Source organism: Kryptolebias marmoratus, linkage group LG12 (genome assembly GCF_001649575.2).
Source record: "Kryptolebias marmoratus isolate JLee-2015 linkage group LG12, ASM164957v2, whole genome shotgun sequence".
Lineage (NCBI taxonomy): Eukaryota > Metazoa > Chordata > Actinopteri > Cyprinodontiformes > Rivulidae > Kryptolebias > Kryptolebias marmoratus.
The window spans coordinates 11,999,949-12,016,520 of NC_051441.1; the positions used below are offsets into that span (position 1 = coordinate 11,999,949).

At 38.7% G+C, this 16,572-nt stretch overlaps 1 protein-coding gene across 1 annotated transcript; it reads left to right on the top strand.

Annotated features, from left to right (window-relative positions):
- Positions 1-611: 611 nt before the first annotated feature.
- LOC108239183 (voltage-dependent calcium channel gamma-4 subunit-like) lies at positions 612-15,691 on the top strand. The gene is made up of 4 exons (XM_017421753.3): positions 612-834; positions 10,700-10,783; positions 12,533-12,673; positions 13,052-15,691. Exons 1-4 carry the CDS (start codon positions 612-614, stop codon positions 13,576-13,578), a joined length of 975 nt encoding a protein of 324 aa, XP_017277242.1. The 3' UTR covers positions 13,579-15,691.
- The last annotated feature ends 881 nt before the right edge of the window (positions 15,692-16,572 follow it).

Consider the following 16,572-nt stretch of genomic DNA (forward strand, 5'->3'; position numbering starts at 1 on the left):
CCCCCCCCCCCCCCCTCCCCACCTCCTCCTCCTCTTCCTCGACCCCTCCCCAGGCAGTGACAGCTGTGTGACTCCGAGTTTTCGAGCCTGGGAGATGTCTCACATGTTTATTCCTCATTTCAGCTCTGTCCTATTCCAATTCCACCCTGAGCTTTTATTTAACCGTTTTAACGCACATCCCGTCCATTGGTTAGATTTGATGAGGGTGGGGTCTCACTTAGGAGTGGTTTACGTAGCGCTCGTCGGGATTTTTGACAGGGACTCAGTCTGCGTTGGAACAGAGAGACAAAAAAAAAGTGCTGTGAGAGAAAGCTAAAGGAGGAGAAACTATAATGAAGGAGGGTTGAGGTGTTTGGGTGTTGCTGCCAGGCTCTCCGGCGCGCTTCAGATGGAGCATCAGGAGGAGTGGGGACACAACTGGTGTTCTTTTCACGGCAAACTGAACATCAGGTGAACGTGTCTAGCAGCAGCTCCCTCCCTGTTTCCGCTGGGTTGTGTTTCGCCACGGCAGAAGCTGACAGCGTGGCCAGGTATGAGCAGAGGCTCCGCGCCCTGACGCGCTCCGGCTGCGTGCGTGTTCGGACCGGTGTGGACTTGTAGTATGAAGCGCCATGGCTTGGTGTGACCGCGGGGTTCAAACGCTGTTGGCCACAGTGGGGGCTTTCGCCGCCTTCAGCCTGATGACCATCGCCATCGGCACGGACTACTGGCTCTACTCACGGGCGTACATTTGTAACAGCACCAATGCCACGACGGACGAGACCCAGACTCAGCTCAAAACTAAGAAGGGAGATCTCACCCACTCCGGGCTGTGGAGAATCTGCTGTATTGAAGGTAAATCGTTTCTACCATTTGAATCCCGCTAATATCTGTGTTTCTTTACAGTGAAACACACACTGGACAGCTTTATTTTATGTTGGAACCACTTGCGCACAATCGTCTGAGCGCACAAAGGGCGCGCGTCCTTTACGCACGCCAAATGTTTTTAACTGGAGATGGATGGAACAACTTTTAGAACATATATGAGCAATATGACAAAGCCTATAGGTTGGTTGAACTGGAGGATACAGATATTTGCCAGCTATTACAAATTATTGTTGAAGCTGACCCGGAAATTCTGCCGAAGCTTTTGATGCCAAGCCGGCGCGTCTGAACCCATTCACTCCGGAGCCAGCGTCGCTCCCAGGAAATGTGCGCGCTTATTAGTCGACTTTCATTCATGTCTTTATTGTATCTGATGCTGTTGCTTGGCAACATCCATGAAATTGCTATGGAAACATGCCGGTGATTTAAAAATAGATGATTCTGAGTTCACGTCATGTCCGATAAAAAAGAACAAAACGAATAGATTGATTTGAACATCCTATTAGCATTTTCTTTTACCCTATTTAGTATTTTTCCTTTGTGTGTGTGTGTGTGCGCGTGTTTTTGAGTAATTTACCGGTTCTGGGTGTTTGAATAGGAGGTGCGCTGGCAGTGACGTCTTTTTTCCGAGGCAGACAGACTCTCATTGACCAATCTTCCTTCCGACCACCCCTTGACTTCTCGCCTCAGCTATCAATGAGAGAGCCGCTGTGACTGGGTGGATCTGTCCATGGCACCAACATCTGCCATGACGCACAGATTTATAGGAACGATTTAGGATAATTAACATGTACACTGAAGCAAAATAAATAATTCAAATTAGGAGACTAACAATAAATAAAACACATTGGACTTAACGATTTATTTTTTTTACAAATATTATATTCCTAAAAACAGCTGAGTATAGACAATCCCATGTGTTGTGTTTTTAATATGTATTTCAGTTTGAACAAACACAAGTTTTAACTTTAATCTGGAAGAAATAAGCTGTAGCTGTATGCCACTAAACAAACTGAAGGATGTCAATAATCTCAGGCAGGAACATTTATGAAATGTTTCCATCCTAAACAAACCAGCATCCAGAGGTGAGGTGGAGCTGCCATGATGTGACAGTTATTTCTTAAGCAAAATAAAATGGAAGCACATCACCTGGAAAAATCTATTCATTTTCTGTCCTGGGCACCCCCCCCCCCCTCTCTCTTTGTATTATCTGATGCCCAAACATTTGCCTTTTCTTTTGCTCATGCTCCTTAAAAGGTTATAAATAGTTAATATCTTACCTGTGGTGGATAGCTCTTTGAACAACTTCAGTTTAAGGAATAAAGTTTAAATCTGACCAGACTGATGAGCTAACAGCTAGTCCGAGTGTCGACCTCCTCTCCGCTCCTCCTCAAACTGGATTGCCACCATCTGAAAACAACTCTAATGTCAAAAACTACACAACTGTTTATGCACACACTGTTTAAACCTTTAAATCACTGTCTGCTTTGCATTACATGGTTATTTACATAGAATTATGGGTATTTGCAAGAGCAAACAGTGGCAGGAGCATCTAGCTTCCGTTACAATCTGCAGGACTATCAAAATAGTTCTGCTGGAATAATTGTTTAGTTTGAAATTGAAGGTTTATTACCATATTTCTCAGACTGTGGTCTATTGTCACTTTAAATATATAAACTAAGCTAATAATCCCATTAGGGAAGGACATAATGACAACACAAACAGTTTCAACAACAACAACAACATAATTTCCTATAATTTTATGACTTGTTTTTATTCTTTGCAACAACTAGAGTGCTAATATGAAATAAGCAATCATTATTAAGTACAAGTAGATATCTGCAGATTATCCAAGGACCCCTATGTGGTGTTTCATGACACACATCAACCTTGGCATTCACGGCTCTATATCACCTCCCACCAACTAAAGGTCCAAAACAAAGATAATTTAAATTAAGTTCAATTCAGTTTTTTTTTATTGTGCCAATTTGCAACAAAAGTCATCTCAGGGCAAAAGAAGAAAAAGACAAGTCCCAATCATAAATCCAATTCAGATCCAGATTCAATATGAAATGCCTCTTAATAAAACTTCATTTATCTTAGGAAGTGAGCAGATTGCTGACTCTTTACTTCCACCATCCTGAGCAGCACATTGGTGACAGTGGAAAGGAATGACTCCCTTTTAACCTCTGGCAGAATCAGGCTCAGTTTGAGCGGTCATCCATAAGAAGATAGGAAAGACAGTAATAATTGTACAAATATGGAGAGTGGAAGAAGTAAAGACAGAGAGAAAATGTGGTTAGTATACCCTCCAGCAGTCTAAGCCTATAACAGCACAACTAAGGGATGGTTCAGGAAACCAAAGTCAACCCTGAGTATAGGATTTATAAATGAAGAAAGTCTTAAGCCTAGTCTTAAAAGTAGACAGGGTGTCAGCCTCACGGACAGAAACTGGAAGCTGGTTCCTCAAGAAAGAAATCTGAAAACCGAAAGCTGTGCCTCCCATTCTACGTTTAGAAACTCTAGGAACCACAAGAAAACCAGAATTTTAAAATTTGAATCAAGTTATACCAACTATGAATTCATTTGCTGTGGGGCAGAGTGTATGTTCTCAGCAACAAATACATTGAACCATCACATAAGGTTATGGTTTGGCCAGTGTTTGTTTCAGATATGAGTATAAGGTTGTACTACAGTTTTTAATGTCTGTCTCAACAGATGTTACTTGGATAGCTTAGTATTGTCTGAGGGGCTACTCCTTATAAAATGTTTGGGTGCCACTGGTTGATTAAACAGTGTTCACAGGAACCACTGTGAAATCTCTGAGACTGGAGTTGTTTTAAGATGGCAGCAGTCCACTTTGATTTTGGCTCCACTTGGACTCACTCTGGTCACAATTAAAGTCTATTTGTCCAAAGTGTCAGATAATAATTGTTCCCACAGGATCCTAATTCAAAAGTTTTGAACTGTACCTTTGAAAGAGCTGAATGTTTTGGGCACAAAAACAAAAAGAACATTTGGCTTTCCAGGAAATCTCTTCATTGCATGTGTAAAATCTATGTTAGATCAGCCTATTTTGGTGTTTGTTTTTTTGTGGGTTAGTCAGTTAGCATTAAGTTTCCCATTTGCTGTGCCATCAAAGCCCACCTACAGAGAGACACAAAGGCACTGTCAGAGATGGAACAGTGCCGGGCTTGTCCTGTGGCGAAGGTGGACGGATGTGATGAGTATCCTGGTGTGTTGTGATAAGATAGTTTCACTTCTATGTTTTTTGCCCAAAACTATAAGCCGCTGCGAGGTGGCTCAGTTGTCATGGAGACCCATAAGTGTAGAGGAAAAGACAAGCAAAGGAAGACTCCCCCTCCCCACTTCCTTTCACAGACACATCCACCCCTCTGGCCATGGTGACAAACACACCGGGTTACTGACGGAGATGGCTCTGTGTGCATCGTAGCTGCTGGGGAAAACATCACCCAGTTTTGCTGAATGTACTACAGCAACTACACGTCTCTCTGTGACAACACATTGCTGTAAGACACAGAGCAGCTGCTCAGCACCCCTTTAGCCCCTTTTTCACTTTCAATGAACCAATAATGAATGTATTCAGTGCACCACTCTGACATGGCATTGACTTTTCTTCAGCAGGCCAAGGGACAATCAGGGAGTAGAAAGGAAGCTGTAAAATCAGACATTTTTAGGTGAAGTCAGCACCTTTTCTATTGCATTTCATAGCAACGCTTCAGTTTTTTAAATTTAGTGTTTGTTTTCCAACATTATTATTGTGAGGTCAACACCCACAAAGTGCACTTGATGCGTGTTACTACAATACATTTAATGCACTGCAAGGATTTGAATAATCTAATATTCAACAATCCAATTAGCAGGATCATACTTACAGTAAATGTCTCAGCTGGCAGTGGTTCGGGGTGAGTCAAGAGCCAGCTGTTTTTCTTGGGGGGGTCAGCAGATGTGTGTGTCTGTGAGGAGCTGTTAGTTTACATTAGCGGGTGCCGGGGTGGAAGTGTTGGGGGTCACTTTGTTATTTTCACCATGCAATCTGTAATTAAAACGTATCCATGGAAAAGCCATGCGGGGGCTCTAATTAATCAGCAGGCCTCAACATCCACCTCGATCACTTCATCCTTTTCGCTCCCATGATGTGACTGCTCTTTTTTCATCTCTGTAAAAGGTTCAATGCCTCCATTTTAATCAGTATCTGCGTCATGCCTTTTTCTGCTGTTTTTCCCAGTTTTTAAAGGTAGCAAGAGCTAAAAATAAAATAAAAATGCCCTGCATGAAACTACCATTACAATATCCGTTTTTCACTGCCTGGAAATGAAAATAGTGAAGAATAATCAGAGTCATATTTTCCTGTCTGACAGTTACAAGAGGATGTGTCTGTTAGATGTTGATAAAGAAAGTAATTTAATAAATTTAACTAGATAAAAAGAGTGTGCTTGTATGAGCATATAACGTCACAGAAAAACAGAACAAATTAAAACAATTTTGGAAAACAATGTAAAAGAAGAAAATAAAAGCAACAATTTAGTTTTATGCTTTTTTACATATGGGGATATTTTGCCTCATAACTTCTCATTCTTCAGGCAGAATTTTCTTTATATCTATTAAGATTATTAGTATTTTTTAATTGAACAGAGATGTATAAAAGCAAAAATTTAATTTAGTCAATACCTGTTGTAATTATCTAAATATAACCTCTCAACAATATTTGCATTATGAGTTGATTTTGGGATCAACAAAAGGAACTTTGTAGCTACTGCTGTCTACTTATAAAAGGAGGGGGATGGTTTGTGTTTGCTGTAGTGTGTTAGCTTTTTGTTGTTTATTTCTTTGGGTATGTAAAAGATTTGCAAAGATACAAAGACCCTATCAAAGGGACTAATCTTTAGCACCTTAGAGGCTCCTTTTCTGGCTGAGACACCTTAATATAGCCTAAATTCTTCTTCTTTTTTAAACTCTAACACATTACCATGAAGCACATTTGCATAATGTCTGCCTTCAGGTTAAAGCAAATAAAGAGAGCTAAATTTGACCAATCTGTTGTCTTTCTGGAGAAGAACGGTGTTCAGTTGGCTTTTTGAGAGAGATTATTACATGAGGTGTTCCTGTTTTGTACATTAAAAAATATATATTTATCTGTTTGAACACTGAAACATATAGGTTACTCAAATGGCATTTCCTTGACATGGACTGTTTAAACAGACAGTTAAGGTCTTACAAGATTTGTCTTTAATAACAGACAACAAGATGGTGGCTGCTGGATTTGCTGAAGGTCTCTTCCTGCTAAAGTTCTTTATTGCTTGTTTGTAAAGTCTCATAATTTCCAAGTCACTGCTCAGTTATTTTTTTTAAATCATATGCAACAATTTTGTTTGGTATTTGCAAATCAGTTGGTATTTTAGTAAATATGTTACAGTAAAACATAATGGCAATATACTGTATTATCAAGTCTTTTTTCATCTGTGTTTTTATTAATTAAATACTAAATGACATGCGATTCAAGAAACTAAATGACAAATTTTGTTTTCTGTGAACAGAGTTAGGTCTTTGCAATAAGAAAACTTGACCTGAGACATATTGACATATTAGAGTTGTATGCATAGGAAAGTCCAACTCTTCAAGAAAGAAAAGCAATATATCTGAAAGTTTTTTTTTTCAAATAAAAAATATTTTCCATGTTTGCAAGTAGTAGCAATTTTTGTGTCTGTTAATTGTTTTAACGATTGCTTTTTGAGCCAACATCACAGAAAACAATAATTTAACATTTTGGTTCCTTTTATGCTGATATTGTTTTGGACTTAAATAAGAAAAAATAATCTGAATTGGCTGAATTATTTTCATGGGAATGTTATTACATACACAAAAAACCTTTTGCAAAAACTAGATTGCAACTGGAAATAATTACGTACGTAACAAAATTATTTTTGAAACAATCCCACTTTGGACTGAAATGCCACTTATTTTTACTCTACACTCATGCATAAAATCCTCTCTCTCTCATATCACATTGTGAATCAGTTGTCCATGTGCACTTTTAAGTGACTGTGCACAACAACCTTCCAAACAGCTTACATGTGGCAATAGATCTCAGTTTTCTTCCAACAACATGCACAGTCAAACTCAAGCTGTGTTTGAAGAAATTGCAGCCTGGTGACAATTTAATTAACCAACTGTCAGTCATATCAACACTGAATCACTGATGTCTTTGCCAAATTGCTTTTCTCTCATCCTCACTTGGACTGAAAGGGGGAAAAACATTGGAGCAGTTTGTTTGACTACACAGAAGCTTTTATATGCTGCCCAGGCTTCCACAGTAATAAATGTATGTGTTGCTAAGCCAGTTGTTCGTGCATGTCTGCATTTGATATCAAGCCTCAGTTACAGCTTTATAAACCCCATCATCCAGCTTGCTGTAAACCTCAGAGTGCTCTTCCTCATCAGTGTTTAGGCTCTCTCCATTGGAAGTCCACAGGAAGCAAGGATAAAAGTAAAAGTAAAGCAGAAATGATGCTTTTGCTCTTTTCAAGCTGTCATGTGTAGCATTAATGACTGTGTATTGCCCTCAAGAGGCTGTGCAGTTTGGGTAAAATACAATTTAAATGTCAGTGTTGATTGGTTTATTTGTCAATCTGTTCGTAGAGCCACTGAGGCGTGAAAGCAGGGTAGTGGGGGCATCAAACTTACTGTTACTTCTGAACTCCAAGAGATCCCAGAATGAGCAAAAGATGAGATGATGAGACACTACCAGGATGTTAGGATGTTGAAACACTCAGGCTTAGCACAGCCCACAATGTTTTGGACTTTTACATGACAGTTTTGAAATATTTAAAAATAAAATAATCAAAAGAAGTTGTTGCAGTTTTTAACATAAGATGAATTTAACAACATAAACTAAAACGAACTGAGTACAATTTAGGTTCTCATTCAACTTTTTCTTTAACGTCATACTTAAGTTGTAAAACACTTGGAAGAAACTCTTGCTTTAACATAAATGACAATAAAGGGTGAATTAGTTTTTGTATCAATTTAGTAAATTATTTAAATTTATAAAAACATCTCAGAATTTCTGCTCGTCTTGTGCATGGGGTTATTTTCGAACTGTAGCAAATTGTGCTAATTCAGTGACTTATCTGTTTGATACCCTCCACTTCCTCACCTGTTCAGATCTTGTGATGTCCCATCTGTCTGTTACACTCTTCATCTCCTCTGCTCCTTCTGTTCTCTTCTTCACTCTTCAGTCCTGCTCATAAAAAAAACAAACTAACAATGCAATCATAAAGGAACCAGTATCTAAACAGATTTATATACGTTTTGGTCTGATGTTTAAATTACATCCCTAAAATGTGCTATTTTTGTGGCCATTTGCTTTTTATTTGTATTCATTTGTTGTAACACAAAATCAAAATAAAGTCGTACTGTTTCATAAAGCCAAGCATACAAGACATTTTGATAAAAACTTTGCTTTTGTGCTTTAATAAAATATATTTTTTAGTAACACAAAATAAAACTAGCTGAATAGGGATCCTTCTTCTTCTTCACCAACCTGAGCTAGAAGATGAAACAGCATTTTTTGTCTTTCTGCACAAAAAGGTACGCACAGTCAGCCGTCCCAAATGTCCACTTTAAAGACCTAAGAACACATCTACTACCATATTTTGCTTTGGCTGCTGCCTTATTGACTATTGGCTGAACTCTGTTAAGTAGAAAATGGTAATGAGAGTCAGTCTGTTGATAGTATAGCCACTGTTGTGATGGCTGTACACCCATTTGTGTACATTACTGTCATGTACACCTTGGTGTTGTTGATAGATCTATGTAGGGAAAGTGGTTGTGCCGAAAAGGTGCAGTCTTTTATTAAATGGGTATCAGAATAAAATGAAAATGTCAAAAGCGTCCTTGGAGAGTGTTTATGTAAATGAGCTTATTAAAGACTAACAGTGGTTGCCATGGAGGAGAGCAAGAGATGCTTAACACAGGGGAGACAAACTCTAGTCAAACCTAAAGAACAGGATTTATTTTTGTGATGTGTTAACTGTGCCACATTAGTTCCCTTTTTGTCATATTTTGTCTTATTCATACACAGCATTTCTTGAAAAGTGCTTTTTAGTTTGTCACCTGCAATAATTTCTACAACTTTCTTTTGACCTTATTTGTACGATTGACATTTTACCCCTCGATGCTCTTTGTACAGTCCCAGTTTTTTTTTTCTTGTGTTAATTTGCTGCCCTCCAACACTGACTGACACTTTGTTTAAAATAATTGTCTGTTCTCCATCATTTCTTTGCCCTTTATGCCTCTGCTTTGTTTTACTTTCTTCCCTCACAGTCTCAAGGCATTCACTTATAATCAAATTTCCATTCAGGTACAATATTTCTTCTATTCTCCAAATCTCCATCTCCTTTTTACACATAGCTAAACTTGCTAGTATTCTTGTAAGACATTACTTTTATTAATTTTCAACAGCCTATCTTAAGCCTTTCCTCTAACCTTCATTCACATCTCAACCCTATTTTAAACAAGGCTGCAAAAAATTACAACAGGGTTTCGGTTCCTATAAGACACAAGGTCTCAAGGAGGTTAATAATAATACATGGTCCCCATGAGGGAGCAAAGACAAGAACAAACACACACACATACACATACACATCTGGAGTGAGACAGAGGTGTCAGACAAGTTAGTCAGACAAGGACAGAAAATGTAGTGACAAATAACAGTAGCATTTGTTTGCAGAGTGAAGTGTGGGTTTCTTTGCAGTTTAAAATGCATAAAATCACCTTTTAGTTTTAGTTAGCAGAGAAAACACATACCAACATATTAAATCTGCTATGAGCCCCACAGCATGATTTGGTGTTTGCACAGTAATTAACAGAACTCAAAAGGTGTCTGTGTTTTCGTTATCTAACCATGTGAGCCATATGTATTTTTTTAACTAGGCACAAAGTCTCACATTGCTGCCTAAAATAGCACAAAGCCTTTTTTCCCCCATCAGTGACTAGACACAGAAACGTGTGCTCCATTTCCATCAACTGATTTGACACTAATTAATTTGATGTCCCTTATTAGGCAGCAGACCCAGTTAATGAAAACAAGTCTGCCCTTAAAAGCTGTGCCACAGACAATCACGGCTATGCAGCTCACCTTTAGGCACCTGGAAAATGGACTTGACAGATATCTGCCAGCATTGTGTTAATGGAATGTTGGCTTTTGTAGAAGGGGTCAGTTTTAATCCACAAAGGCTTTTAAAGACAGAAATGAAAAAGGGATTGCTCATTTTTTTAAACTGATAAAGTCTTTTGTTGCCTACAGAGATTAAATCAAGCAAAGCTTACCTGAGACTCAGCCGATTCACTATCAGCTAAACCTCCTCCCTGAACACCACTTGTGTTATAATCAAGAGTTTAGGTGCAGAGGCTCTTGAAACAGGGATTTTGCAGAATTTGGATAGAAGAATTCCTTGTTTTTAAGACCTTTATTACCAATACAGCAATTTAAAAAAACAATTCCTAAGGCTTTAACAGGCATTATGAAAGAGTCACATAAGTATTGTTCACTTCTGCACATATCCCTACATATCCTGGTCCAGCCTGTATTTTTTTACAACACCTTTAAAACAAAAATAATCTCAGATGTGACTCCCAAAGCTTCTTTATCGAAGACAAGACTTGGGTGCATCTTATTTCAGTGGATGCAGTCTCTTAGTATACACAATATTTAGTTATTTCCTCATACAACATTCATTTTCAGATTTATTGCTTTAAGTTTTCACTATTATCTAAGATACTCGTTCTATTTATTTGTGTGTTTGTGTTGTAGGAATCAATCAAGGCAGCTGTTACAGGATCAACCATTTCCCTGATGACAACGATTACGACACAGACAGCTCAGAGTATCTTCTACGTAAGTGTTGCCCACTCACTTTTATTTATTTTTTTTATCTGGCATTGTTAAGGGCAAACCAGTCATCTAAATGCCTTCATTGTTCTTATACTGAATGAAAACTCCACAAACAATTAATATTTTTATACTGACTGATGAAGGTTGCAGAATAAAAGCAAAAGTTCCCACCTTTAAAACATGGCAGCCTTTAGATTGAAAAGCCCCATCTACATAGACACACACACAAAAAACTAAAATTAAAATAATTAAATCTTAACCTAAAAACGTTAAGAAAACAACTTTAAAGGGCTCTCAAAATTGTTTATTTAAATTGATGGTATTTATTTCCCCTAGACAGAAAAACAAAACTTTCTGAGGAAATGTTTTTCCAAACTGAGCACATGAAATACAATTCAACCTTCAATTCCTCCTTTCATTTGGTCCTTCTAATGAGGTAGGTTTGGATTTTGTCCAAAGTCTGAGAGGTCTTTTTATCTTTTAGACAAAAACTGAATCAGCCTTGCTTTAAAAAATGGTCCTTTGCTAATTGAATGTTCATTGAATCTGTGAAGAGTGCACATATGGTTGCAGAGGTGAAAAAGACACAGATTTGTGTTTATTACACAGAACACATGATACAGTTTGAGTTTCTAATAAATAAAACAATGTTTTACTTTATTATTGCACATATGCAAGGTGAATGTTATATATGCTTTGAAGGAAGTTTGGCTGTTTTCATTATTACATGACCACCCCCAAAAACACAATCAGTAATTTCATAATTCTTCTAAAATACAAATGGTACATTACTATTTTATCATATATTTACATTTATAGATCAAGCATAGAACCAGCTATAAAACATATTAAATAATTATTTTATGATGCACTCACTGCTATTCTTTTCCTGTTATTATTCATTTACTCTCCAATAAATGTAAATAAGGAGAAGCTGATCTGGAAGGACAGGTAGCATTAATTTAAACCTCATCTACTGGAGAAACAAGTGAAATAATCGTCAATCGATTATTTTCTGTCCTAATTTTTTTCCCAGTAGTTTGTGAGATATTTTGCTTACAGACAGGCAAACAGTCATACACAGGCATAGGTGGTTAGATGATTGCCAGCCTTTCATGGCAGAAGGCAATAATAATAATGGCAATAATAAAGATGCAATCAAATTGTTTCACACACCCAATATAATAAAACACGGGCGAGAAACTTTATTTTTCCCTCTATGGCCATTTTGTAGATATGCAACAAATATTTGTTTATCAGAGAACCTTCTTCCTAAAGACAGCTGATTCAGTATCTGCTTAATACACAACGAAGAACAAGAGGACTTACCAGAATTTGGAAGAAATTCAAGTTTCATTTATTTCATTAGCTGAAATAAATGAAAGCACTTTCTAATGAAAGACTACACAGCTGAATAGGTTCAGCCATCCTTGAATAGGTAAAATGGTGACTCATTTGTTGAGTGGTGATAGTCAGTGAGTGCTCTTGTTGCAACCCACAGCTGATTAGCAAAGCTTTGTCACAACAATGCTTCAAAGAATAAATGATAATAGAGTTCTCAAAATTAGCCACAAGTGATGGTGGAAAAGTGGTGGGACTGAATAGATGTTAAACTGTGCTGCTTAATTAATATACAAACTACAGTGTGTTGAATGATGCATTATTTTGTTGTGGTCACTGATGCTAAAGAGACTCTTTATAGTCTAACCTGGAAAAGCGATCTTGAGTGAGTCCTTTTCTGTCTTTCTGCAGGTATAGTTCGTGCCTCCAGCGTGTTCCCCATCCTCAGTACCACCTTGTTGATGCTTGGGGGCATGTGTGTCGGTGTGGGCCGGGTCAACAACAAGACAAACAACGTCCTCCTCAGTGCGGGCATACTTTTTGTAGCTGCAGGTGAGATGGATGACACATACATGCTCCCAGCAAGGAGCACTCATGTGGGCTGGGGTTTCTAATGAAGAAGGCAGCTTGATGTGGCACTCATGATCCCACGCTGTACTTAATCAAAGGTGCAATCATAAAGACAACCTTGTTTCTTCCCAGAAGAAGGTCAGAACGTCCTTTCACACAACTCACGTGTGGGCGATGAGGAAATTTGTCATTAAAGGCTCAAGAAGTTATGAAAGCCTGCAATCTTTGGCTGACGAATGACTTTGCACAGTGTGTGTTCATGAGTTTGATTGCTCTTACTAGAAAGGCTGTGGATGAATGATTTTTCTTGCGTCTTTTACAGAATATCACATTTCTCTTTATTTCTTTCCTATTTATCAGGTCTTAGCAACATAATTGGCATCATTGTCTACATCTCCAGCAATGCTGGAGACCCCAGCGACAAACGTGACGATGACAAGAAGTACACTTACTCCTACGGATGGTCTTTCTACTTTGGCGCCCTCTCCTTCATCGTGGCTGAGACAGTGGCCGTTCTTGTCATCAACATCTACATCGAGAAGAACAAGGAAGTCCGCTGGAAGGCACGGCGCGAGTTTATCCGTTCGCTCTCTTCTTCGTCTCCATATTCAAGGATACCGAGCTTCCGCTACCGTCGGCGGACGTCACACGCCAGCTCTCACTCCACAGAGGCCTCCAGGGAGAACTCGCCGGTGGTCGGTCTGAAGGGGGCGCCATCCTCCAGCGGGCCCCTGGACGAGCTGTCCATGTACGCCCTGGCAAGAGACAGTGTGACAGAAAACACGTACAGTCCCGAGCACGAGAGCAGCGCCGAGTTCCTCCAGGTCCATAACTGTTTCCCAAATGATTTAAAGGACGGGGTGAACCGCAGGACCACGCCTGTGTGAAAGGCGCATTGCTGAGCTTAAAATTCACCAGAACGAGAACAAGAAGGGAATGGATGTAAAATCAGGGTCCTGACATGCTGAGGGCTGAGCACTCATGGCTTCCTGCCATGTTAGAGAGTGTGTCCATTTCGAAATAACCAATATGAGCCAAGAGGACAGTCATTCGGACAGAGAATGAGCCAATTAACACAACTGGAGCAAATTACCATGGTTTTAGAGGCCATCGATGCAGAACAGAGTTACTGTTGTCTGTGCTGTAGCCTATTCAAAATTAAAAGTAAGCAGTATGTTGATCACAATAATTATCTTTACACTTTGTGGGTAAACTTGAGAGTGAAACCTTGAGGTGTGTCCTTCAGCAGTATTTTACTTGTAAATCAAACAACACGGTGCTAAATGAAAGATGACTTTCAACTTGAAAATGTTGCATTTGTATGTGATGTTAAACTCAAAGCTTCTATTCCGTCCTCACATTTGAGTTCATCTTTTAATCTAATCACAGGTTTGAAAGAGACAGCACTCACGAGAGTACAACTGGGAGTCAGCATCTTTACAAAACCGTATACTTGTCGAGCTGTGATGTATTTAATGTTTAACATTTTTTCCAGATTTTATTTCCCCTCGTCACTGTCTCTTCCTTAAACACATTCCTCATAGACGTTTGTCACAGTGTGGAACAAAATAACTTCCGTTCAGTGGTCTCTTTTTATTCACTTCCATAACAGTCTGCCATGTTTCCATCACACCCTCTGATGGATGTGTCATTGTGTATCTGCCTGTCCTGGAAAAAAGAGCAGCTGACAAAGAGAAGGGGGGATACAAAAAACCCCTCCCTCCACCCCCAAAAATAGAGGGAACCCAGAACTGTAAAGCAACACAAGTCAGGACTTCCTTTTGCTCTGACTGGAGCCCTGGCATCGAGTGTTTAACGGATAAAGATGACAGCCAGACAGGGAATCCATGTCTGTTTGTCATAAAGCCTGGGAGTCCATCTGGCTGCCTTGCCCCATCGAACAGACGTCCCAGACAGAAGCAAAGAAAGCTGTGTGAAACTGAAGGATGTGTGCGTGTTTACTGCTGTCCTGCAGGTCTACAACCGCTCTGTTCTGTTAGTACTCTCAGGAAATACAGTGAAATACAGGTTGAACTCTGAGGTCCTCTCCATGCCATCATGACGGGAAATGGACCAGTGACAAAGAAAAACCTGTTCAAAATGACTGGAGGTTAAAAACAGAAAGAAAAATGCCGTCACTGTCTTTGGTAAATGCTGTGAGTGTTTGCTTGAGTTTGCTCTGAGAACCACCTGGAGTGGGTTTCTTCAGAGGTGGGCTCAGTCAACCACAGAGTCGTGTTAGAGAATCTGATGCTCCTACTGGAGATAACGCTTCATTAATCCGGATGAGCACATGTAAAAAGAACAAAGCCATCAGTGTGGGTCTTTCATTTTTATATTTTAGTCTGAAAAAGTCAGATTTTTGTTTGTAATGTAAAGCTGTAAATAGAAGTGAAACAAAAAAGAACCTAATGTAAGCAGAAAAGTCGAAGCATTATTTAGCTGAAGAATGGCTCAGTAATGATGCTTCGATAAGTCTGGAAATGGTCATGTAATTCAATGTACCTTTTTATATTTAGTCCTAACTAATTTTGCTGTTATGAGTCAGTAAGTCTATCAAATATTCTGTTTTGTAAAGTGAAGTACGATGAGTGTGTTTAGAAGAAGAAACTATTTTCTATTACATGTATTGGCAGCTGTACTTTACTCTGTGTGGTTATACTGATTTATGGCTTACTATATATAGAAGCACCTTCTCTATTTTCTTCAAGGAACAAAAATTTTGAAGTTTAAAAGGGAACTTGATAAGTTGCACAGTATAAAAAGGGAAATAAACTGAGGCACCCTTGTATCAAAAAAGTCTTTTTCCTGTTATAGTACATTCAAGACCAAATTTATCACTATTGTAAAGGTATTTTCAGTGCCTTTGCTCTTTTTATAATTGACTGTATTTCCTGCTTTTATGTTCTTATTTAAAAAACAGTATTTTTAATTTATGTTCTGCCCCAAACATACTGTATTTAGACAAATAAACAAAATCAGGGTCATAATGTTTGTGCCTGGGTGGTGATTTCTCCAGCCTGGCTGCGAGCTATTAAATTCCTGTGTTCAAGATAATTTTATTACAAGCAAAGTCTGTGTAAAAGTGCTTCCTGGATTTAATATGGGTCCAAATGAGCTGTGCTTTGATTGGAATAAACACAAACATGAAAGTCAAAAAACTCCAAGGTACTCTCCCCTTAAAATGATTAAAATTCCCTTTGTTTTATTTGGCATAATCTTCTAGATCAGTGGAAAAACTAACTCCAACAGGTTTCAGCATAACTGCCTTCATCCCAGGCAGGAGAGCCTTTGAGATCATTTAAGATAATTAGTTTTAGCTCTTATAGTTAAATATGAAAAATAAAATAAATAACAATAACGTTAGTGCTTGGTGTATGTGTTGGGTAAGACTAAAGCTACTACCACAACAAATCTTAGCTTAATATCTATAAGACTGAGTTAGTTTTATATATCAACATTTGAACATGGTGATTTAAATATTGATTCAGAGACACACACACACAAAAAAAAGATATGAGCTTCAATAATGCAACATATATAGACAAAGACAACTCCAGGACATGAGCATGAGTGCTCACAACATCAACAATATAATCAAGAAACATTATTTACCACCTCATAAACATGTGCCAGGACTCGTGAATATCTTCAGTAATAGCTGCTAGTTGAAAACTGCCTTCAAACGAAGCTCTGTTTTTGTGTTACAACCACAATCCTCTCAGTGGAGCTTGTTTTTTCACTGAAGGCTTTTGATCGCAGTGCTTCATTCAGATCTTTGTGGCTGACCTTCCTGAACCCTTAATGCCTTCTCGGTTGCGTGCAATTGAATCACTGTGTTCTCAGCTACAAGCCTCTGCAAGGTTGGAGAATCTGCGTTG

What these genes read in the sequence shown, in the direction of transcription:
- LOC108239183 (XM_017421753.3), top strand. Translation starts at nt 612, where the DNA reads ATGGCTTGGTGTGACCGCGGGGTTCAAACGCTGTTGGCCACAGTGGGG. An exon ending in GAGAATCTGCTGTATTGAAG is followed by an intron (nt 835 to 10,699) that starts GTAAATCGTTTC and finishes TTTGTGTTGTAG; the next exon opens with GAATCAATCAAGGCAGCTGT. An exon ending in CAGCTCAGAGTATCTTCTAC is followed by an intron (nt 10,784 to 12,532) that starts GTAAGTGTTGCC and finishes GTCTTTCTGCAG; the next exon opens with GTATAGTTCGTGCCTCCAGC.